Below are 24550 nucleotides of genomic sequence, written 5' to 3'. Positions count from 1 at the left end.
CCCCCCCCCCCCCCCCCCCCCCCCCCCCCCCCCCCCCCCGCCCCGTTGCCTGAGGCCACCCAGAGAGTCAGGAACTGGCGGCAGAGCACGAATACGACCCCGCAGATCTGACTCTCAGGCCAGATTTCAAATTCCCAGCACTACGGTCTCCACCCGCCCCCACCCCCCATACCGGGAAGGCACACGTCCTGGCCCACACGCATCCACACGCATCCACACGTATCCCTGCTGTGAACATACGATCCCGAGCAGGCTCAGGCTGCAGTGAAGCCGACTCCCCTTGTCCCAGTGCTTGGAGCCAACAAAGTAGCGCTTCCCCCTGACTCTGAAAACACACATTGTCCACATTTGACAGAAAATTAGATCCATCCGTGTATGTCCAAAACGTTCTTCAAAGAATTTTTGATGTCCTGACAGCCTTTGGTACTGAGCTTCCTCTCCCTTTTTTCTTTCCCTCCCTCTTCTCCTTAGTTGTAATAGATCGGCTTTCCCTGGGGACAGCTTAGAACTGGATACAAAATTTTAAACTGAGGCATTTCAATTCTTCAAAAAAAATTTTTTTTAGTTTAATAAAGCATGCAGGACCCCAAAGTCTGTGAACCTACGCAGGTGTCCTCATGCGCACGGGCCTAGGAGGCAGGTGACAGTGCACACAGAGCTGGCTCCCTCTGAGTCTCCCCGCCCCTCCCGAGACCCCTACCACCTGACACCCACATGGGTGGCGGCGTTGCCTTGTAAACCGTCTGGAGCCTCTCATGGTGTTTTCCTTTCCTTTTTCAATACCTCTACACTTTCCTGAGGACAAGGACGGCTACATATTACCAGACAGTAGAGTGTCAGGGTCTCAGAGCTGAGGCCTGACTCACCCCCACCAGCCCCAAGACCTTGGGCCTGTTCTTCATCTCTCTGTGGCTGTCTTCTGACTCTAAAATGGGCATGTTAAGACTCCCGACGTCCTTGGGGCTGTTTTGAGGATTAAGTATATTGATAAACAGAAAGTGGTTAGAGCAGTGTTTGGCGTGTGCACGTGCATGCATGCGTGTGCGTGCGCGTGCACACACATGCACACACACACACACACACACACACACACCACTAACCATGTGCTCACGTGTCAAGTTTCTAAACCTCCTCAGGCTTCCCAGAAGAGCAACGAAAGCAATGACCAATTCCTGGCCCTACGGTGAAGATTCCGTGGCATAATGTATGTCCAATGCCCACCAGTGCCCCATACACAGAGGTGGATGCTCCATTAACACCAGGTCCTTTACCCCACCCCTCCTTTCGTTCTCTTCCTGGCCCCACCTCAGTGGCCCCAGGGCGGCAACGCTGCAGGACATTGGCAATATTTAAACAACTCACAAACACAGCCACTTTCAGGAGAACTGGAGACTCTGACTTGACACACTCACCATTCTCTGAGCACCTACAAGAAGCCCAACCCTGTAACTGGGAGCGTGAAGGGTGAACTGCCCAGCTCCTCACACAACCAGCACTGCGCACACACACAGTTTTGGAAGGGAGAGGCAGAGGTGGCAGAGCTAGAGATGGAGACTGGTCCCAAGAAAAGCAAGCGGCTGGCATCCAGGGTATTCAGTCTAGAAGCTTGCTGTGAGCCCTGCCTCCCCCACCCTGCCTCCAGCTAGAAGAGTTCCCTACAACTAGAGTGCAGATAGGCTTCCCTTCCAGGCCAAGCCAGATCCAGGCCTACCTCCGTCAGCATAAGACCCTGCGGTTTTCAGGAGCACCAGACATTCTGCTCCCTCTGTGTGGGCTCAGAAGCTTGCTGTCTCAAAGGCCTGGTATCTGCCTGTGTCCCAAGGAGGAAGCTGCTATGATCTGCATGTTTGTGTCCCCCCCAAATTCACATGTTGAAAACCTAATCCCCAATGTGATGGTATTAGGAGGTGGCGCCTTTGGGAGGGGCTCAGGCCATGAGGATGGAGCTCATACAAGTGAGATGAGTACCCTCATAAAAGAGGCTCCAGAGAGGCCCCTACTCCCTCTGCCAGGGGAGGACACAGCCAGAAGTCTGTGGCCTGGGCGAGGACCCTTCCCCAACCCTGCAGGCATCTTGACCTCAGACTTCCAGCCTCCAGAGTAGGAGAAACACATTTCCGCTGTTTATCCCACAGAGTGGGATTCTGGGATGGCAGCTGAACAGAGTAGGACCGAAGCATGCCTCGAGCTCGTCTACTTGGTGACCCTTGTCACCTTGCTTCATCCCCTGGCTCCCAGGACATCTGAGCCCTGTCTGATTTGCCTGGGAATCCAATGTCCTGGACAGCTATTGCTTGTTTCCCATCCCAGGAGCCAGACCCTTTCCTAGAACCACCATCTGAGACCCCTTTAAGAATGAACAGATCACTGGAGACCACCCTGTCCCACCCATTCACTGGGATCCTCAAACTCATCACTGCTGCTGCTGAACCAGGCTACGCACCTTATATAGAGGGCCCTGGCCACCAAGGCCCAGGCTTCACTCACTTTTCCCTCCACCAGATCACAGTGTGTCTTGCACCCAAGCCCATGACCATTGTTACATGGCAGCCAGGGAGAAAATCACTGCCTTTATCTACCACGGCGGAGCCAACTCTTAGCAAATTCTGGGGTTTTTTTGGTCACAAATACTTGTGGCAAGAATGGACCTCAGATTGGCCTGATGTCTGGGCCTGCTGGGGGATGCTCCCAAGAAATGGGTATTCACCACCCAGCCTTGCAGGAAACACTTGGGAACTTGTTGGGGTTGTTTACACCAGCTGTTTGCACCTGGTGAGCAAGGCGGTCGTCACAGCCTCCTCATCAATCAGGAGATCTGAGGCAAGAAGCCAGACGGGTATTAAAGCCAGCGTGAGAATGGCAAAGGAAGCCCCTAAGCCTGGCAGAATCCTCATTCCATTAGGTGGCATTATTCACAGCTTTGTGTCCCCAGGGAGGCCTGGGGGACTCTGCAGCCACCCCCTACCTGCAGGGGTGCTGGGCACCCCCACTGTGCATGGCCACCTCCGTCAGTGGGTTCGCACGCACCCTCTGCCATTAAGGATGCGTCAAGTCTTCAGATGCCTTTGTTGCGTCTTTCAGTCACTGTCCCATCAGGACAACTTCACATTTACCTTCTTCATCTCAAAATCCCTTCAAATCCTCTGGTAAGTAGGAAATAATGAATGCATAAATGCTCACTGTAACTCCCACTGTGGCTGGCAGGATGCCTAGCCTATGGGCATTCCTTGAAAACAAATTTTCAAATGCACAAATGAAGACAGAGATGGATTTAGCCAATAACTACATCGACAAAGTTGTGCTAAGATCTACTGTGAGGCAGGCCCCATGCAGGGGATACAAAGAAAACGTAAGAGCGAGCAGCTGTCCTCCAGGGCTCTGCGGCCTGTTGGAGTCAGCAGCAGGGACCTTTCCCACTCACGGAATGTCCACGCACTTCTACACATTTTCCCGCGTCCTCACAGGCCGCTTCCAGCCAGCGTGCTGGTGAGCGGAAGGGAGGGATGGCGCTCCTGGACTGGAGCGGCTCACAACCGACATGGCGTCCGCGGGGCCTCCGTCGGTGTGGTCCTCCCATGGCTGTGGGAGCCCGAGCCCCCTGCCCTGACACCAAGGACATGGAGCGTGAGCGAGGTCAGATAAACAACTTCGTGTTACGCACCTGAGATTTTAAGATTAATTTTTCACCCTGGCAGAGCCTCATCTGTTCTAAGACTAGTAAACACACAGACAAGTCCAGCGATGAGAGAAGACAGTGAGAGGAGCAGATAATGCACCCCAAGCTTACTCGCACCTGCTGGTTTATGGGCCACCAGTCTCTGGTGTGGTGTCCCCTCTTCCTAGAGCCCTCCCCCCAGGTCTCTGTGTGCTGGTCCCTTCCTGTCACCCCAGGCTCAGCCACCACGTTACCACCTCAACAGGCCTTTCCCGACCACCGGACCAGAGCGCACAACCCCACACCACGGTCCCATGACCATTTTGCTTTCTCACCCTCTGGGAGATGTTCCCACTCACTGTCTATCTTTCCCTTATTACAGCGTAAGCACAGTGAGAGCAGGACCATGTCTTCCCTGTCGACGGCTGTGCTCCCAGAATCGTGCTTGGCAGAAAGTGGGCACTCCACATCCGGGGGATGAACGAGTGAACGCGTGATCTGCACCCGAGGAGTTCAGAAGTGGGTGGGAGGAAACTCCCTGAGGGCTGAGTGTCCAGAAAAGGATGGGGGAGGCAGGCCTCTCGAGGTCCTTTAAAAGGAGGGTCACCGAGGGCTATTAGAGCGCTTCCAGCAGCCTAAGCACAGCACAGAGGTGGGAACACAAAGGGTGATCTGGGGTGACCGTGAGTGGCGTGGGTCGCCAGGGTGGTGGAGGACACTGGGAAGAAGGTGGCTGAGAGCCTCAAATGTTAGTTTATATTTGATCCAAGACCAAAAGGAAACTCTCTGTGGGGGCCGATGGGAGTGGTGCTCCCCTCCCCCAGCCCAGGGAGAAGGATTGAGAAAGACTGACTGGGTGGGATTTCCAAGCTAGAGGCCCAGAGAAAGGGGCTAAAGACAAGGGCACAGTCCTTAGGCTATGACAACAGCCCACACAGAGGTGACGACCTGTGGACAGGAAGGAGGAAAATGATGAAGGAAGGATCAATAAAATTCATTCCAGAAAAGCTCCCTGGTTTGCCCACTGCCACACATCAGGGGATGGGAGGGAGAAGGAGCCAGGCCCAGAGCTCAGTTTCCTTCCACCAGGCTCCCGAATTCAGTGGCCCTTCCATTATACAAAAGCACCTCTCTGAGCCCTCTGGGAACACCCGGTGTAGGGCAGACAAGGGCAGCCATCTGGGGAGGAGGCCCACGTGGGTTCCTACACGGAGACCCAATACATCACTTCAATCCAGACAGTAAGAAACTCACATCAGCATCGCACAAAAGGTATCTTCATTTCAGAGGGAGAATCTGAGTGTGAACCTTAGTAAAATGAGGATATAATACTTCCCTTGCTGACCACACACAGTTTTTGTGAGGATGAATTGGGATAATGGAATTCTTTTAAGTCTAAAGCTGCTTAATGAGTATCACTATCACAAAGAACAAATTGTAGTTGCTAGAATTTCATCTCCTTTCCAGGGCACAGACTGGTTTCACAGCCAGGAGGAGCCTGAACTTTTTGGGTGAGGGAGGGAGTGCTATTAGAAACAGTGGATGTAGCTTCACGGTGTGGAAAGTGTTTTCCAGCCTGATGCAAAGAGAATTTGCCCAGCCTTGTACACGGGAGGTAAATACTTGTTAATGAGGTTTGGACTGTGGGCCACACCAGCTTATAGGCCTCGCACTCTCTAGAGTTGTGGAAGACAAGTGACATAAAGTAATGCAGATGAGTGGCAGGGAGATGTTTCTGCACCATCACTGGTTTCCTGCTCCTCTCTTCCTTCCTTTCTTCCTGCCCACACACTCAATAATCTCCTTTGCAATAGGCCTTCCCGCCTCTCTCTTCTCGGGGGCATCCTATGTCCCTGCTGGGACAGTTTTGCAAACATACAGCTCCAATCGCGTCACCCTCTTCAAAACCTCCCCAATGGTGTGAGGTCAGAGCACTTGCGGGGGATGGGGAACGTTTCCTTCCTCTCCTGATGTCTCTCTGATGTGAAGGGAGAGGGCTTAGTCGTCAAGCCCTGCCTTGTCTCCCCTACCTCACTCATTTCCCTTCTTGGGGACAGAAGCTTATCTCATTGGTTCGTCTGGAAGATGACACTGGCATTCCTCATCTACCCTCTTCTCTACCCTTCCTCTGGGAAGCCAAGAGCTGCAGGAAGCAGGTGTTCTTCTGGGCCTCCCCACCCCATGTCCTAACACTTCCCAGGCTTCCCTGTCCTCCACTGCTGGCGGGGGAGTCTGTCTGTCATCTGGTACTGCGAAGCCTATCTGCCTCTCCTGTTAAGCTGCTTCCTCCCATGTAGCCTTTCTTAGCTGTAAAAGTGAAATCTTGGCTTTTGCCTACATCTGCCTTTGCCTTACTTCTCAGCCGGTTCAGAGATCAGGCCAGAAAGATGGGTACTTTTTATTGGATGACCCTTTGAGCTCCAGCAAACACTTTCTCCTTGTCTATGAAAATAAGCAGAGGTCTCAGCCTGGCATCCAAGGTCTTTCACTGAAAAATCAGCTCTCAGTTAATGCTCTGGGTCCAGCTCCCCCCTCCACTGTGCCCTGGACATGCCTCGGACCCAAAAGGAACTGCCACGCCGGGCTCCTCTCGCATCCTGGACACGCTTTGTGTTTTCCTTCTTCCATAGGCGGAGCTCTCGGCTCCTCCCCGGCACCAAAATTCTACCCGTTGTCATCGTCCAAGCCCAGCCCACGTGTAGTCCTCCACATGCCTTTCCTGCCCCTGAGGGATCTGATCTCGCCCTTTCATTCTGTTCCCTCTGCCAGGAACCTCTTGTCCTCCTGCTCGCTGCCTCCTCCCTCTACACCTGCCTGTGTGAATATCACTTATCTGTGAGCAATCCTTGTCTCAGGAGCCTCCCCTGAGTCCCCGGGAGTGTTGGAGGCTCCCCTTAAGTGCTTCCATAGAATGCCACATACCACTAAACACACTGAAGCAACATCCTCTGCTGACTTTTCTCAAGAAACTTATGAAGAGACACAGATAACATTTATAAACGTGCACACGCCTAAAGGGAGCAGGGCCTCCACTCTAGATGGCACCTTGCCTGTATCCACATAGAAACCAAAGTCAAGGCCCACTGTGAGTAGAGTCCAGGCCAGGGAAATGCACTGAAAGAATCCCTTTGACTGGAATTAGTGAAACCTTTCTGGAATTTTCTGATCCTCTAGGGAAGGCTCGCTTGAAGATGGGGTTATCCTATCAAGTGTCCGGCTTCTAACTGGTCAGTGAATTAAAGATATCGTAACATTAATTCAACTTTCCTGAGGTTAGTGAGAGGCTGACAGTCCTAGTGCCCAGATTCAATCCAGGCCATCCAGGGTAAGTACCATGGGGAAAGGGTCTCCGCTCTCAGCCCTCCCCCACCTAATAAGCACAAATGCCAAAAAGTGGCGCTCCAGCAACAGCAGGTTGCCGCTCAAATGACACGTCTGAATACTGAGGCCACTGCATTTTTCTCACTGGCTTGAAGCTTGGGAAGTCTGATATGCCCCTCTGAAGTCTGCGCAGTGCGTGGGGAATGTGTGGATTTTCTGGGGGCTCGGCAATATGGGGATAGATAAGACCCTCCCAGGGCTCAAGTATCAAGAGCTTTCTCGACTCTGTAAACATTCCTGGGAAAGTGAGGAGGGCTAAAACTCCACGATTTGTAACAGGAAGTGTTGAACCTGTCTTGCCTCTAGGTTAGGCTAAAAGGAAAAGACCCCAGGGATGCGTCTTAGGGGACAGTGAGGGAGTTCATCAACTTGGGCTGGAAGACAACTGATGGAGAATGTTCTAGGGAGGATTTCTGCCTGAGGGGAGGCCCTTAGCAGGCCCTGCGAGTACAGAACCACCGTACCGCCTCATTTCTCCAATTAAAATGCACTGTCTAAGGCATTTTGTCCCTGTTCCTTTTCTTCATTTTCGGTCACCACCACCAAAAACCTTGCGCACGTTGAACTGAGCGTGTTCAAGGGGGCCTAGGGAAGGCATGGGATTTGGTGACACAGTACCGATTTTGGTGAGCCACTCGGCCACCGCGCCGTAGATCTCGTCCAGGACGAGGATGACCACGAGGTTGATGATGACTGCTGTCGCTGTCACTGTCACCCGGACATTGGAGCGCGTGGACTTGTTGAGAGACAGGGCCGCAGCGGTCGTGATGCGGTACACAATGACCCCAAAGACAATGGAGAATGTCAGGGCAATCTGTTTGGGAAACAGGGAGAGTCAGAGCTCAGCAGACAAGTACTGAGCAGCTATTACTTGCTCAGCCAACTGTCCTAGTCACTACATCAGGAACTATGGATCTGGAGTCCACTCGTGCACACCCTCTGAACTTGCGTGCCAATCCTGAGGACAGGTGCACTGTCCATGAGAGAGCATCTTCCATTTTTATCAGAATCCAAATGGTCGACAACACACACAAAACCCTAAGAATGAAAATGCAGGACACTGAGGTGTGCACAGCACACATGACATGATTTCCTTCACTAGGGGACTGAACTCTTATTAAGCCACAGGGAGTAATAACAGAGAAGGTATTGCGTGCTCAGTGAAGGGACTGAGTACAGACGAGCAAGCGGATCAGGTGGAATAATGAGATAAACTGGGCTCTCAGTGAAGGGAAACAGGGAGCCACCGAAGGCGTCTGAGCTGAGAAGTGGTGAGTTAGAGCTTCAGGCGCTGGGTGCGGGAAGGCTGCCCAAAGGAGAATCAAGGGAGAGAAACCAGGAGTGAGATTTGTAGACTCTCGATCCTCAGGGTGAACAAAATATCACTCTAAGATTTCTCTACCAGGCACCTATAATGGAGGACTCGGAATTCTCATTTGGTGCCAAAATTTCTGGCTGTTTCGTTGAAAGGAAAGTTTACCAGTCACTGGACCTCTAAGGGTCCCCCACTTCCTCCTTCTAGAACTTAAGAATAATAAATCACTCTCCCAGACCAGCCCCTCTCGTCCCCCATCACAGCCCAGGCAGGCCTGTTTCCGTGAAGCACGAGGATGTTAGGGGAAGAAAGTGCTCTGAGTAAGCTCTCAGAGAGGGCAGAGGGAGGAGATGGAACTTCTGGGTGCATAACCTGCTCAGAGCAAAATTCTAATTTGTTTCAGCCAAGCAAAGTCTTCTTTCTTAGAATTCTTTCCGCAGAGGAAGCTGTTCAGGTAGTATTCCCCCTGAGTCAGGGGATGGGGGGCTGGCACTGGCTGTGGAGAGCTACACACAAACATGGGGAGAAAAGGTTCCCTCTGAAACTACAAACTGTCCTGGACTATGTGTTCCCTCCCTAGAAAGAAGGGGAGGGGAGCAGAGGAGGGGAGGGGGCTCTGGCTCAGGCAATGCTTTGCATGCAGTGGGTAGGACACTGGTGGGCAAATGGGGAATGGGTTGCAGAGGAGTCAGGTATGCATGTTGTCAGACCTTGCAGGGGGGTGCCTGGGGATGCAACCTTAGCTGTTTATCCCTGTGTGCCTTACAAATATTAGGTATTTGCCCTCTGGGCCACTGTGAAAAAGAAGGCTTCCCTAAGGCAGGCAGGATGGCGATGTTTTCTGCGTAGAGGGGTGTCAGGGTGGACGAGAGGTTAGATGGGAAGGACACTGTATGGGAGACCTCTCTTCTGATGCAGGGTGGGGGTGGGCACAGCAGATGCCCCAGCCTCCAGTACTAGGGAGGAACGATGACCATGTAAGTCGGAAAACATGGACATGACCTCACCGCTCTCCAACAATGTAGACATTTTCACTTCCCATTCCTCTGGGATTGTCACTGCCAGACAGTAAGGGCCTGGAAAACGTGGTGTGAGATTCTTTTCCCCCAAAATCACTTTTGCAGTGAAGGCCGGTGATGGCAGTATTCATGGGGGGGTAGGGAGGAGGCCAGGGCATCAAAGAGTAATTGTGTGTGCATTTGGGGGTAGGTCTGGGGGAAAACAACAATGGCAAAAACATCCTTGGCTTTGGGGTCTTGGGGGTGGAGCATGGAGGAATGAGTGGGGAGGAGATCAGCTTCTATTCTTATCCAAGAGGCCCAGCCGCTCAACTGGGGAAGGAAGAAAACTCTTCATTGTTACCCAGAGTGTGGTCTGTGGACCTGCTGTATCAGCCGGGAGCTTGGGGAACATGCAGGGTCTCAAGCACAGCTTCAGATGCACTGGCTCAGAATCTGCCCTGGAACAAGATTCCCATTCAAGTTCTAGAGGCACTGCTCTTTTAAGAAAGCCCCTTTTCCCACCCTCCCTTCCTCCAAAGCACACCTCCCCAGGCCTCTGCTACTGTTCTGTGCCATCCTAACTTCTCAACCCCTGATTTCCCATGCCACTATAGAAACCAGGCTCTGACCTGTCCTTCAGTGGCTCCCACAAGCCCCTCAAGGATCACAGTAGTCAAGCTGGAAGAGCCTGGAGAACACCAGCCCCATCAGGTGACCTTGCAGATGAGGAAACGGGCGTGGAAAGTGAAGTGACTTGCTCAAGGTCACAAGGCATGGACTACAACCATAGTCTCTGGGATTCTGGTAGGAGATAAAGGATTTCAGCCTTCAGGGATCATCCACATCCAGCCTCTAATCTCATATATAAGGAAACTGAGGCCTGAGAAGCAGCAATGTGATGGGTCCAAGGTCTGGGCAGTTCCTGGCAAAGCTGGGATCCTAGCAGTGGTAACATCATCATGACCTAAACCACCTGTGCTCTCTCAATTTTGTTATTCAATGCCCATCTTCATGAGCACTAATCCTTATAACAATAGCATAAAATATGCCTTTTGTGGATGTGATGTACTGACCGTCCAGGATCTGAGCCCTGCTCTGTGGCTCCCACACCTACAATCCCATCCTGACATTAGAACGCAGGTCCTCTAGTACTAAATCCAGCACTGTTTTTACCACTCTAGCTGCAATGTTGATTTTGCTTATTAAATTCAACAAACATACGCTGGGTATATTTCATGTTTGTGATCAGTCTCCCCCCAAATAGGCCAAAAGGGGGGACTGGTCTTGTACAGCATTCTGTGCCTCATGCCATTTCACAGCAGTGCCTCGCTGTGGAACCTGCTTGGTAAAGACTTGCTGGTCCCTAGCTCTAGGAATCTAGCTCCCAAGGACATGGGAACATTATCATACTCCCCATTGCTTTTGGCGTTCTGCTCCTGTAGCTTTACTTGTGGACATAGCCAAACTGTAACGAAAGCCAGGCTATGGGGTCCAGAGTCCTATTCAACGCTATGAGAGACAGGAAGGAGAACGGGTCCTGTCCCCACCCTCCAAGTCTTGCATTCTGAATCAAAGTTGAGAAAATCATTGCACATATACAAGGATGAGCCTCGTAGCAGCTGGGCAGAGTACAGGCTCAGCTCATGTGCTTCCTATGCTCTGAGCAGAGAGTGGAGGGATTAGAGAAAATCCCACGGAAATAGTTTTGGGTCAGTTTCCTATGATAAGGGCTTGGGGAAAACGGAATTTTAAACAAGCAAGCAGAAGTGGACAAGTCAGAAGCAACCTGGGCTGAACCAGTGGGAGCGTACCCAGTCTAAAGCAGGGCATGGAATCAGTAGCTCCATTTTAGAGCATACACACACTAACGACTTCATCATTGACATAATAAGTTGTCCCTGGCAACTTATTAATTAACTTATTTTCTCATTCAGCCATTTCTAAGATATGTCTTGAGTGCCCTCTATGTGCCAGTCACCATGCTAAGTGGTAGGGATATAGCAGTGAACAAATCACACAGGACTGCCTACCCTCGTGCCACTGATCTTCCAGTGGGGAAAGACAGACAACCAACTACCAAATAACATCAAACATATAGTATATCTGGTGTGATAAATACTATAGAAACAAATAAAGCAAAATAGGAGTATAGGGATAGGTTGCAGTTTACAATAGGGTGGTCAGGAAAGGCGTAGGTGAGGAGGTGACATTGTAGCAAGGCTCTCAAGGGGAAGTCTGAGGGAAGGGGCTTTTGGGCAGAGGGTGGCTAAGGGAGAGAGAAGGGGGAAGGTGGGGGAGGAGAGGAGGATGTAGGACAAGGATGTACAAGGATGTACAGATAAGGATGTAGCATGAGGATGCTGGCTTCTAGCTCATGAGATGCAGAGCCTTAAGAGAGTTTTGAGCAGAGAAGTGACATGATTTGATCTAGATTTTAAAAAGATGAGTTGGCCTATAATCTGTGGGGGCACAATTAGGAGGCCCTTGCAACAAGCCAGGTGAAGGAGGAGGGTTTCTGATGGCTGGTTCCCAATTCATAAGTAGAAGTAAATGACTGTCTTGGGCATGTGGGAGGGGAGCTCAGGCACCTAGCTTAGAGCAAGGACACTGCTTTTGATAATCACCTCCCACATAAAAAGAAAATGAAGCAAGTATAATTCAAAAAGGAAAGAAAGGGGCGACTGGGTGGCTCAGTTGGTTGAGCATCCAACTCTTGATTTCAGCTCAGATCCTGATCCCAGGGTTGTGGGATCGAGCCCCGCGCTGAGCTCCACGCTCAGCGGGGACTCTGCTTGGGAGTTTCTCTCTCCCTCTGCCCCCACCCACCCTGCTCACTCTCTCTCTCTCTGTCATTCGCTCTCAAAGAAATACATAAATCTCTAAAAAAAAAAAAAAAAAAAAAAAAAAAAAAAGGAAAGAAACTATAGCTCAAGATGTTGGGTTGGAAAAGAAAGAGAAAATTCACCATTGTCCATGCCGGCCTCTGTCACAGGGAAGAGGAACACAGCACTGGGCCATTGTTTTGTTCTCACCAGCCCATGAAAAATATCCCCAGCTGATCTGGCAGAGTGGCATCCCTAAAACCCTCCCCATGGCCATGACCTCAGCATCTTCTGCCAAGACCTAGTCACAGGGGGTGGAGGAGGAAAGGATATTCAGTACTCACGTGTGTTGCAGTAAGTGCCTTTGGCTTACCCTAATTCTATAAGCAAATCCCACTTCTTTATAAACACCACCATGATCCTTTATCTCCCACTCCAAACCTTATTCTAGGGCAGTGCCAAGCCCTTCTCTTTACAAGACTGAGGTGTTTTTTTAAAATGAAAAAAATGAGGAAAAGTTAGCACAAAATAACGATCTTTAAAAATATAATAGGAGACTATATAATTTATTGTCCAACCTATAATACTTTTGAAAGTAAGATGGAGTGCTATTAATCCTTACCTCAGTCAACCTAAGAGCACCTGACTGAAAAGGGGTGATCTTTTTTTTTTTTTAAGATTTTATTTATTTATTTGACACAGAGAGAGAGCGAACACAAGCAGAGGGAGGAGGAGAGGGAGAAACAGGCTCCCCACTGAGCAGGAAGTCCCATGTAAGGCTCAATCCCAGGACCCTGGAATCATGACCTGAGCCAAAGGCAGACACTTAACCCACTGAGCCACCCAGGTGCCCATAAAGGGGTGATTTTTAAAGGGGTTCCAACCCATCCCTACCACTCTCTTTCCAGCTCCTGCTCAACCAGTTCAGTGCTCAGTGCTGGCTGACTACAGGTGGGGGACCCCTGGCACAGTGAGATACAGTAATTAGTTCTTGGTTCTGATACGGAATCTCCCCTTTGTATCAAGATGTGGAGGTTGGTGGGGTTAGGAAAGGGAAGATGAACAAAGAAATAATCACATAATATTTCTAAACAACACAAAAAAATTTCTGCACCCTCCAGTCTAGTTAGGAGGTCTCCATGGAATTTAAAAAAAAAACTGGAATTTTGGGCAGATGACCCACAACTGAGCCAGTTTTCAGTACAGGCAGACCTCAAGAGTATTGCGGGTTCAGTTCCAGACCACCACAATAAAGCAAATATCGCAATGAAGAAAGTCAAATGAATTTTGTGGTCTTAAAGCACATATAAAAGTTATGTTTACACTATACTGTAGTCTGTTAAGTGTGCATTATGTCTTTAAAAAAGTACATACCTTAATTAAAAATACTTTATTGCTAAAAACTGCTAATCACCACCATCTGACCTTTCAGTCAGTTGTAATCACTGATCACAGATCACCATAACAAATGTAAAAATAATGAAAAAGTTTGAAATAATGTAAGAATTGCCAAGCTAAGGGTGCCTGGGTGGCTCAGTTGGTTAAGCATCTGACTCTTGGTTTCAGCTCAGGTCATGATCTCAGGGTCATGGGATCAAGCCCCGGGTTAGGCTCCCTGCTCAGCAGGAGTCTCCTTGAGATTCTCTTCCTCTCCCTCTGCCCCTCCCCTGCTCATATGCTCACTCGTGTGCATGCTCTCTCTCGCAAATAAATAAATAAATCTTAAAAAAAAAATTGCCAAACTATGACACAGAGGCAAGAAGTAAGCAAACCCCTTGGAAAAATGGCGCTAACAGATTTGCTCGATGCAGGGTTACCACAAACCTTCAATTTGTAAAAAATGCAATATGTGCAAACTGCAGTAAAATGAAGCACAATGAAATAAAGGTATGCCTGTATTTGTCAGTGGTGACGTGGTCACCTATTTGTTGCTGAGAGTGATGCAGATGATGCCAGTTCCTCTCTCAGATAGTAGACAAGCTTCTGTTTCCAGTCCTCTCCTCGCCCAAGCTATCGCTGGCATCTGACATAACTGATTGCCCTCCCCTTGCAATACTTTCTTGGCTTCCAGGACTCCACATGCTCCCCCGGCTTTCCTTTTGATCTCGTGTTTTGGAACCTCCTCATGCTCCCAAACTTCAACAAGGCAGCATCTTGGAACTCAACTCTTGGACTTTCCTCTATCTGCCCCCAAACCCCTGTGATCTCATACAATCTCATGGTTTTAAATACCACCAGTACCATCTGTCTAGGTCTCCTCTGAGCTGCAAGTTTATATCCATCATGAAGGCAACTCCAGAATTCCTCCCTATCCCAGGAAGGGAGAACTCCAGCTTTTGATTACTCAGGATGAGAACCTTAGAGTCCTCCTGGATGCAATTCTTAATTTTCCTCAAGTATATGCAGTGCCACTTGCATGGATCTGATTCTTGGCCTTCGGTTTTATTTCACTGGTCTAATTATATTCCTGCGATAATATCACACTGTCATACTTATTACTATTTTAAATTAAGTTTCCATTTGGTAGAGCACCTTAGCCCTCTTTATTCCTCTTCAGGAGTGTCTTTACTATATTTTTTTTTTAAGATTTATTTATTTATTTATTTGAGATAGAAGGGGTGGGGGGAGAACGGGAGAGAGAATCCTCAAGGAGACTCCTCGCTGAGCACAGAGCCTGATGCGTCCTGATCCGAGAACCCTGAGATCATGACCTGAGCTGAAATCAAGAGTTGGATGCATAACCGAGTGAAATACCCCGGTGCCCCAACAGTGTCTTGACTACTCTTAGCTTTTGTGCTTCCATATAAATTGTCAGGGAGAAAATATAAAGACCTTACAATGTTATTGTTTCATTACTGCCCATCCAACTTATATGCTATTATTAATGTGTACACTGTACTTCTCCCTTATTTTTTAATTTTTTTTTTATTTTAAGTAGGCTCCACACCCAGTGTGGGGCTCAAATGCACAATCCCAAGATCAAGAGTCCTATGCTCTACTGACTGAGCCAGCCAGGCACCCCCCTGCCTTATTTTTAACCCTACGAGACAGCATCATCATTGTTTACAGTAAAGATCACATAGGTTTTCCCACATATTTACCACTTTGTTCTTCATTCATTCTTAAAACTATGGTTTTCCATACGGGATCATATCTGAAGTACATTCTTAGGATTTCCTTTAGTGAAAGATTCAGTTGGTTGCCAACCCTCAGCTTTTGTTTGACTATAAATATCTGTATTTTATACTAATACTTCTATATTACATTTTTCTTGGGTATAGAATTCCAGGTTAGCAATTGTTTTCTTTTTGGCACATGAAGATAAACACGTCACTGTATTCTGACTCCAACCGCTATGCGAAATCAATGGCCGATCAGTCTCTTCATTAAAGGTAATTTGTCTTTTGATTTCTAACTGCATTTGAGATTTTTCTTGTGTCTCATATATTCTACAATTTCACAGAGATAGAGTTCTTTTTATTTTTCCTGCTTGAATTTCACTGGGATTCTTCAATCTCTGAATTAGAATTCTGTTAGCAGAACTAGCTGACTAGGAGACCACCAGTCAATGTATTTCATTCATTACTATTCTCACCTCTTTTTCTGGTAGTGCAATTAAATACATGTGAAATCCTTTCACTCTATTAATTTCTCTTTTGAATTTTCAATCTTTTGCCTCCCTGTGCTACATTATGGATAATTTTTTCTAACCTGAACTGCAGTTCACAAATCATCTCTTCAACTATGTCTGATTTGTTGTTAAATCCATCCCTATTGTATGTGTGTGTATATATATACAATATTACGTATATGTATATTTATATATTCATATATATATTATTATGTATTATATATTCACATTCATTGATATATATTCATTTCTAGAAGATTTATTGGCCAGTTTTCAAATCTTTAGGTCATTTTTAAAATAGTTTCTTATTTTCGGGGCGCCTGGGTGGCTCAGTCAGTTAAGTGTCTGCCTTTGGCTCAGGTCATGATCCCAGGATCCTGGGATAGAGCCCTGCATCAGGCTCCCTGCTCAATGGGCAGCCTGCTTCTCCCTCTGCCTGCCGCTCCCCCTGCTTGTGTGGTCTCTCTCTCTCTTTCCCTCTCTCTCTCTGACAAATAAATAAATAAAATCTTTAAGATAGTTTATTTTTTGCAGAAATTTTCAAACTGGACGTTTTAACCTGTGACTGATATTTCCAGTATCTTTAGTCTTTGCCATCTCCCCGCACTGGTTCTCTTTCGTTGCACTTTAGATTCTTGTCTAATTGATTATTTTTAACTGCATTCTCTTCTTTGCCCTTGAAAAATTCTTTGGGGGGATTTTTCGAGGCCTGGTGTAGATCTGCCATCCCACAAAGAGAGTGTGTGCTTGCTTCTGCTGGGCACCCGGAAGCACGACTTGCCCTGGCCAAGGTCCCAGCCCGAGCTTCCCCCGTCCTCTCAAGTGACAAACTGGGCTGGAAGCCCACGATAGGGATTGTCCATGGCCATTTCTCAGGGACAGGGTTTTGTTTCCCTGTTTCTCCCTGTTCTACTTAGAGCCAGAACAATGTTCTCTGCTGTCCCGTAAGTGGGGAGGGGGTGGGTTTAGCGCTGCTTCACCTCTATTCTGAGAGTGTAGCTCTTTGTGGAGTTCCAATGTAACTTGGTGAGAATTTCCTGTTAGCATGTCCACTTTGGGCCAGCCACACCCCATTTCTATCTTCTTTGCCCCATAAAACCACCAAAAACCAAAGCCCAAGTTTGCCTAGATGGGAAAATGTCCTCAAGGCAAAAGCAGTATTTTTTTAAAAGATTTTATTTATTTATTTATTTGACAGCAAGAGAGAGAGAGAGTGAGGGAGAGAGCAAGCACAAGCAAGGGGAGTGGCAGAGGAAGAGGGAGAAGCAGGCTCCCCACTGAGCAGGGAGCCTGACGTGAGGCTCTATCCAGGACCCTGGGATCATAACCTGAGCTGAAGGCAGCCGCTTAATGACTGAGCCACCCAGGCGCCCCAAGGCAAAAGCAATATTAATGCCCAGGTATTTGTCTCCTTGGTTCCATTTCCCTTAGATGGATCTGTATTAGGAATAGCCTAGTATTCTTTACTAACCTATTAGTCCTTCAAGGCTTTAAGAAGAATGAAAAATACATTCACCCAATATTTCTTATTTTCAGCAAGATGGGATGCTACAAATATCCTAACCTACCGCTACTGGAGATAGAAGTCTATTTTATTTATCAGTTTCCTTATTTATATGCGTATTTGCTATCTTTGAACTCCTTAGAGAGATTATTTTATTTTCTACTCTATCCCCAATGCCTAAGAACACTGTCAAGCATATACTTGGCACCCATTAAATATATTTTTAAAATTTCTTTCAAAAGATTTTATATTAAGTAGCCTCTGCACCCAGAGCCTTGAACTCAGAACCCCGTGATCAAGAGTCACACACTCCAGTAACTGAGCCAGCCACGCACCCCCAGTTAAATATTTCTTGAATGAGTGAATAAACTCTTTGACAACAATATGCACATTGTGGGAGGCTTTGAAATCCTAAATTAAACTTTACATCATTCCAGCTTAACACATTGCAATTCACCACATATTCTTGAATAAATTCTCCATGCCTTGCTCTTGTTAAGCAATGAGAAGGTAACAAATGCAGACTTCTCAATTTTGGCAAGGCACCCATCACCTCTGTCCTTCATCTGTGAAATGAGATGCTGAAATAGACGGTGCCTAGGATTCCTTCTTTTTTTAAATCTCTGAGACTAAGACATGGCTCCTGTTCTCAATGATCACAACAGCAATAATAACCTCGGGTCAGGGCCAGGGGGTAACGCTGGTAAGTAGGTCCAGAAAATGATCATGATTTCAGTCCCAGAATAAGCAATCCTCCCCCAACCCTACAACTAATGTGTAGTCCTGCTTAGAAATGTTATAAGGACATAGCACTCTTTTGTAAAACAGAAGTTCCAGCCTTGGTACCAGGAGGCATCTACCCATAAAGCGGGGGCAGAGGTCTCAGGGACCCAAGCTTAGTCCTCTGAGTTTCACCTTCTTGGGGCCTTCTTGCTCCACTCACTGTTGTCTCACCCATCCTGGCTCCCAAGAATGACCTGTTACTACTTTATTGATCTGACTTGAACATGAATCACAGACCCATTCCTCATCTTCCCTGACATAGCTGAGACCCATGTGGGTCTTTTGAAAAGGCTCTTCCAAACTCTAAGGGAGAACACAGGGAAATAAAAACAGCAACTATAGGGGAGCTAAAGAATCAGGCTCACGCAGAGCCCACGGTGGCTGTCCTCTGTGGTTTCCAAGCTCTGTTCTATTCCACAAACCCTCAGGGAGATCCAGCCCACAGCCCAAACAGGCCACCACAGTTCTGCAGCCATCTTACCTGGGTTACCTCTTCCAAGGTCTTGGTTTGTCTCAACAAGGAAGGCATTATCTCACAGCCCACCCCCGGAAGTTCTGACCTCAAACCCCTGTGCGCAGGGCTGGGGAGATAGAACCTCCCTACCCTCTTCTATCTGGGAAGACAGAACCCCCTTCTGTAACCATTCAAGGCCACTGACCCCCATCCCAGGTCAGAGGGAATCACCTTTCCCTCTTCAGGTGGCTGACACCCACAGAGGCCTCACTATCAGGTAAGATCCTCCCTGTTTAGACAGGACTGTGGCTTCATCTTTCCTAGCCCCTCACTATCCCCACAGCATGCTAGAATAACACACCCACAGCGTTTGCTCTACAGGATCCACATGCATAAATCATAGGCAAGAGTTCCATCAAGAAAATTACCATGAACAAGATGGAGGCGAAGTTCACCAAGTAACCCGGGAAACGATCTTTCCAGGTCAGCTTATCTTCATCATCCTGGGGAAACAGGAGAATATAATCAGATGGCACAAACAACAGATATATCGATTTTCTCTCAAATTTGCACATATTTGCATATATTTAATCATTCATTACTCTGAATAGGTATTTTCCTAGTCTCTGATGCCTTAACTCTTCATATCCACAACAGCCCACCTAATTTTGTGATTTCTGCATAGCCTGGAACTATGGTTTTTCCAAAGAGGACAAGATTTGATTCTGGCCTCATACTGAGCTGAAGTTTCAGTGATCAGCCATGTGATCATTTCTGACCCTCTATTTCTTCATCTGTTAAAAGGGCACAGTCATGACACTCATCCTGCCTATTGCACAGGATGGTCTTATTTGCTTTGTTTCATTTTACTGAGAAACTTGTAAACATAATGAAGCAATGGACAAATGACAGATAGAACCCAACCACAGAGCAGCATCTCAAAATAATTCATTCTTTAAATGAAACATCAACCATTCACCTTAGATCCTAGTGAGTGTACAAATTACCTACAATTGCCGTTCTTCAAAGAACCTGTATGTGTTATCATTTGTTTCCTCCAAAATGACTATATTCTCCCCTGGTCACAAAAGTAAACATTTTGAGGCAGAGGTCTGCAAACTCTACCTTTTCTGCTCAGACTGGGTTCAGTTCACCCAAGCCACTGTCCTGGAACAGCCATGCCACCAGCCACAGTCCTCCTTGGGCAAACTCCAGGGGCTTCACCCTGGCAGGGCAATGCCAACAAGGCACAGATGGCAGAAATCCTTGCTCATTAGCTGCCATTTAACTTGAGCCCGGGCACTTGATTTCTCTGAGCTGCTTTTCTATAAAGTTAGAATTGGTGCAGTGTCCTGTCTGTTACCATGGTTGTGGTGAAGACCTATTGAAGCAAAGCTGGCAGGAGTCCTCACGCATCTCTGTAACAAGTCTGGTCAAACTCAGCAAGTCAACAGTCCAGGGCCTCCTGCTCTGGTTTCTCTTCCCACCTCCCCCTTCTTTCCCAACACACCTGATTTGGCTCTAGCAACAGTGCCATCTAGCCTTTGAGAGCTTGTACTGTAGGCTAAGAGCCCTCCTGGCTTGAAAGACTTCTTTCTAAAAGCCAGTGGGTGCCCACCACTTGCAGACCTTGGGGCCAGGCATGGCGGGGAAACAGAAGAAAGTGGATATGATCACTGCTCTGGGGGGCTCACAGTCTAATGAGACAGAAGGGACACCTGCACCAAAAAGCTTCAGAAATCACTTGCTCTTTGAGAGGGAAGGTTATCTGGAGAGTGAGCCTGTGGGCAACTTGAGAAAGGAAGGATGTGTCTTTCTCACTGCACGCTGGAACTGAGCATAGGGCTGAGCTGGCTCAATAATGGGGGTGCAAGTGAGTGTTAGGGCGGAAGCCACTCAGTGATTAGCACTGTCATTCCCAGATGACATAAGCAAGTGATACTCAGCTTTCATAGATGGCGTGATAGAATTCAGGCTCTAGACTCCGAGACCAGCAGACTTTCCATCACATAGTGAGAATAGGTAACTATAGATTGCAACCATTCTGAATAGGTGGGAGCATATAAACTTATTTCTCTTAGGACTGGAATAAGGCTCGTTCATATTTTAAGTTAAGCCAACGTTAAGAGGGAAGAGCATTCTTTTACTTATCTCCTTCAGTGTTCATTCTTAGTTTAACTCACACTGGTGATATTTTCCCCTAAGATTTTGATGAGGAAAACTGAGGCTGAGTGGTGGATGATAACACTCAATAGGGATTCTGGATGGAAATATGGCAGAGCACGGCAGGCTCTTCCTGAGGCCCCCTCAGTACAGGGAAGGTTTTGATGATTCTTCTCTCTTTTCCTGCTCTCTGGCCTAGAGATGAGAGGTTCTGCCTTAAAGGCTAGCAAATCAGGGGTGCTCTGAAATATCAGTGGTGATCCAGGAAAAATCCAGTTGGAGGTTCCATTCATTACCAGTTCATCCCCACTGGGGCTTCTGAGTGAGGAGCAGGGCAAGGAGGGGTGAAAAACCTATGTTTGGTCCATGGCATGAGGGAAGAGGCGAGAAAAACCAGTCAGTTAGGGTGAGATGAGGGTTGGAGTGGCCCCCAGGGCAGAGCTGGACAGCCCTGGAAGAAATGACAGAAAGGGAAGCAGGAAATATGGCCAAGATGAAGTGGGCTCAAAGAAAGAAGTACGATTACGCAGAATGACTAATAAACCCATGGGCAAAGTCAGGCATCTGAGATAGTTTGGGCTAAGGCTTCTTGCATGGTCGTCATCCACGTTCTTCAGGCCAGAGGTCAAGGGGGATAAGGTGTCTGTGGACCAGCCTCCACCCTGCAGTGACAGCTCTGTCCTGGAGAATGAGTTCTGGTTCAGCTCCACTCAAGAGACACAGTCTGAACACCCTGGAGGGCCATGCTCTGGATCCCTGAGGACACAGAGGGGAGAAGGCTCAGCCCTGCCCAGAAGGAGCTCAGAGACCACCAAGGAATCAAAGAAAAGGATTTCCAGAGCTAATCCCGGTAAGGCACATGGTATTACTATTTTGAATAAAATAAGACAACTAAAAAGCAACTGAATTGGATATCCTCTCAAAGCAGCTATCTGAGAGAAAAAGACTCATTTTGATGTAGATGTTCTGGTGCTTGTTGAAAATTCAGCTTCCCTCTCATGCTTACCCTGATGAGGTTTTTTGGTTTTTTGGGTTTTTGGTTTTTTGTTTTTTGTTTTTCTGGAAGTCACAGCTTCCAACAAACACATAGTTCTCACACATTCAGATACTATCCAAACACAAGGGCTGAGAGAAACACAAAGATTGCAGACTGCTTCCAAGCCCCCAAAGTTACTAGTAAAGATGACAGTTAGTAAAGCACACTTTCTGTGTAATAACCAGCTCTGATGGTGGAAGCTAACAAAAACTCTCCACTCACTGGCACATTAAAGAGGTGAAGATTCATGGCAAAATGCCATTAATTTAAATACACTATGCAGGAAAGTCCCATTGCCAGCATATGGGATAAAAGAAAGAGAAGTAGGCTTGGAAGCTGAACATCTGATTTTAACTCTTGCCTCTAATACTTACTAATCAAGTGACCTCGGAAAATTCCTAGAACCTCAGTTTCATCATCTATAAAGTAATTATTTTCTTATTTGTAAAATACATAAGAAAGTAATACCACATCAAATTACCATGTGTCTTATATGGATTACCAACCTATGGAGAGGGCCAAACCAGTGCACCTGCACACAGAGCTAAGTGAGAACTCTCAGTACCTCCCTCTCCTTTTTTAAAAAGATTTTATTTATTTATTTGAGAGAGAGCAAGTGCACACACAAGTGGGGGGGGTGGGCAGAGGGAGAAGGAAAGGAAGAATCTCAAGCAGACTCTGCTCTGAGTGCAGAGCCCAATGTGGGGTTTGAACCCATGACCCTGAGATCGTGACCTGAGCTGAAACCAAGAGTCAGATGCTCAATGGACAGAACTACCCAGGCGCCCCACTCCGTCTCCTTTTAACACTGGAGGTGACAACACTTGTCTCACCTAAGTGACAGAGGCATTGTGTGGATCATGAGTGAATGGCTATGAGAGCTTTGTAAGCTATAAGGCGCCGTACAAAAAGGCGCCGTACAAAAGTAAGATCTCATCAGTTTCACGATTATATCAAAGGCAGGTGATTAGGAAGCACTTAGCTAATGTCCCCATTGTTAAGATACAAGCCTAGCTGTCATCTGTGTTTCTTTGTCTCTGCTGTCTTGGATCTTTGTCCCTGGACTGCGGCTCCCACTTCCAAGTCTCCAAATAGCAAACAGCACAGTGATATTCATGTACCACCACCAAAGTGCCCTTTTGGCAGACTGAGCAGTTGGAAATGGGAGGAGTGAAAGTACAGCAGGTGAGGATACTATTTAAACAAATCCCGTGGAGAGCAGTTTTGAAAAGTGGCCAATCATCCCTGAGTTGTTTTTCCATTTTTAATCAAGGTACAATTTGCATATAGCAAAATTCAACTTACTAGCGTGCAGTTCTTGGAGCAGTGAAGAACATACAGTGTCGTGCAGCCACAACCACAATCAGGACAAGGAACAATTCCAATTCACTCAGTATTCCACCCCCCCATGTCTCTTTGGAGTCCGTCCCCCCGATCTCCAGCTCCTAGCATGACCTGCCACGTGTGCCTTCAGTTTTGCCTTTCCCAGAATGCCATGTAAGTAAACTCAGACAGTGTGGAGCCTTTTGAGTCTGACTTCCTTCATTTATCACAACACAGTTGAGATTCATCCATGCGGCATTCTCAGGGGCTTGTTCCTTCTCATTGCTAAGTAGCATTTCATTGTATGGACATGCCATTGTTCATTTACCGAGAGATGTCTGGGCTGTTCCCAGTTTCTTGCGATTACGAATAAAGCCATTATAAGTCTTCATGTACTGCTTTCGGTGTGAGCACTGGTTCTCATTTCACTTAGTGAAATACCAAGTTGTGGAATTGCTAAGTCATAAGGTAACTCTATGTTTGATTTTCTAAGCAACTATCAGACCGTTTTCCAAAATGACCATACCATTCTGCATTTGCACCAGTAACGTATGAGAATTTCTTCCTCTACTTTCTTTCTTTTCTTTAAATAAACTTTTTCTTTTAGAAGATCTTTAGATTTACAGAAAAGCTTCAAAGATGGTACAGAGAGTCTAGGTATATATACTCAGTTTCCCCCATTAACCTATTAATATGGGTATATTTTTCACAACCAATGAACCCATATTGTACATTATTATTACCTACTTTATACTTTATTTGGATTTTCTTTATTTTTATCTAATATCCTTTTTCTGTTCCAGGGTCCCATCCAAGAGGCCATATTATTATTAATCATCCTACTCCTTAGGCTTCTGTAGATTACAATGGTTTCTCAGACTTCCTTGTTTTTGATGACCTTTTTTTTTTTTACGAGTACTGGTCAAGTATTTTACAGAATGTTCCTTAGTATAGGCTTAGCCGAAGTTTTCCTCATAATTAGACTGAAGTTATGGGCTTTAGGGAGGGAACTCAAGGGTGCAGGCTCAATGGAATGTCCCAAGCTCAAAATGTCCCAGAAGAAGAATCATCTTGCTCCGTAAACCTTCTTCTTCTTTTATATCCCCTGACTCAGTGGACTGAACCACGACCCTTTGAGCAGAGAGAGCCTGAACCTGAGGCATTTGCTTGGGCTATCCACCCTGCCCCGCCGCTCACCTCAAGCTGCCCCAAGTCCTACAGAATCTAGCTCCATAAACCTTCTCCTCATCTGCTCCTCCTTTCCTTGTTACTGTTGATGCCACAGTTCAGGCCCTGAGCATCTTCGGTTTCATTACCTTCTGCTCTAACTGCTGATGTCATTGTCTCTCCTCCTCATGGACTTCCAGCTCCAGGAGAGCAGAGGCCATGTCTTATTTGTCTGTATGTACCTGGTGTTCAAACACAGCAGCAGGTACATAGTGTGAGCTGAAGAAATGTTTGTGCAATCAGTGTGTCTCCCAT

At 47.2% G+C, this 24550-nt stretch overlaps 1 protein-coding gene across 3 annotated transcripts in view; it reads right to left on the bottom strand.

Annotated features, from left to right (window-relative positions):
- ANO2 (anoctamin 2) overlaps positions 1 to 24550 on the bottom strand; it is a 324700-nt gene that overhangs the window by 60580 nt on the left and 239570 nt on the right. For 2 of the 3 annotated variants that reach the window (XM_021690626.1, XM_021690625.1), the window contains 2 exons: positions 18975 to 19049; positions 7655 to 7850 (listed from right to left, as the gene is read on the bottom strand). In XM_021690626.1, the coding sequence (XP_021546301.1) occupies positions 7655 to 7850; positions 18975 to 19049 (271 nt within the window). The remainder of the gene's footprint in view (positions 1 to 7654; positions 7851 to 18974; positions 19050 to 24550) is intronic. The other variant, XM_044915480.1, reaches the window with a different exon arrangement.

The sequence above is a fragment of the Neomonachus schauinslandi genome, chromosome 5, assembly GCF_002201575.2.
Source record: "Neomonachus schauinslandi chromosome 5, ASM220157v2, whole genome shotgun sequence".
NCBI lineage: Eukaryota > Metazoa > Chordata > Mammalia > Carnivora > Phocidae > Neomonachus > Neomonachus schauinslandi.
The sequence above is the reverse complement of the archived record's forward strand: the minus strand, read 5'-3'. Positions and strand labels throughout refer to the sequence as shown.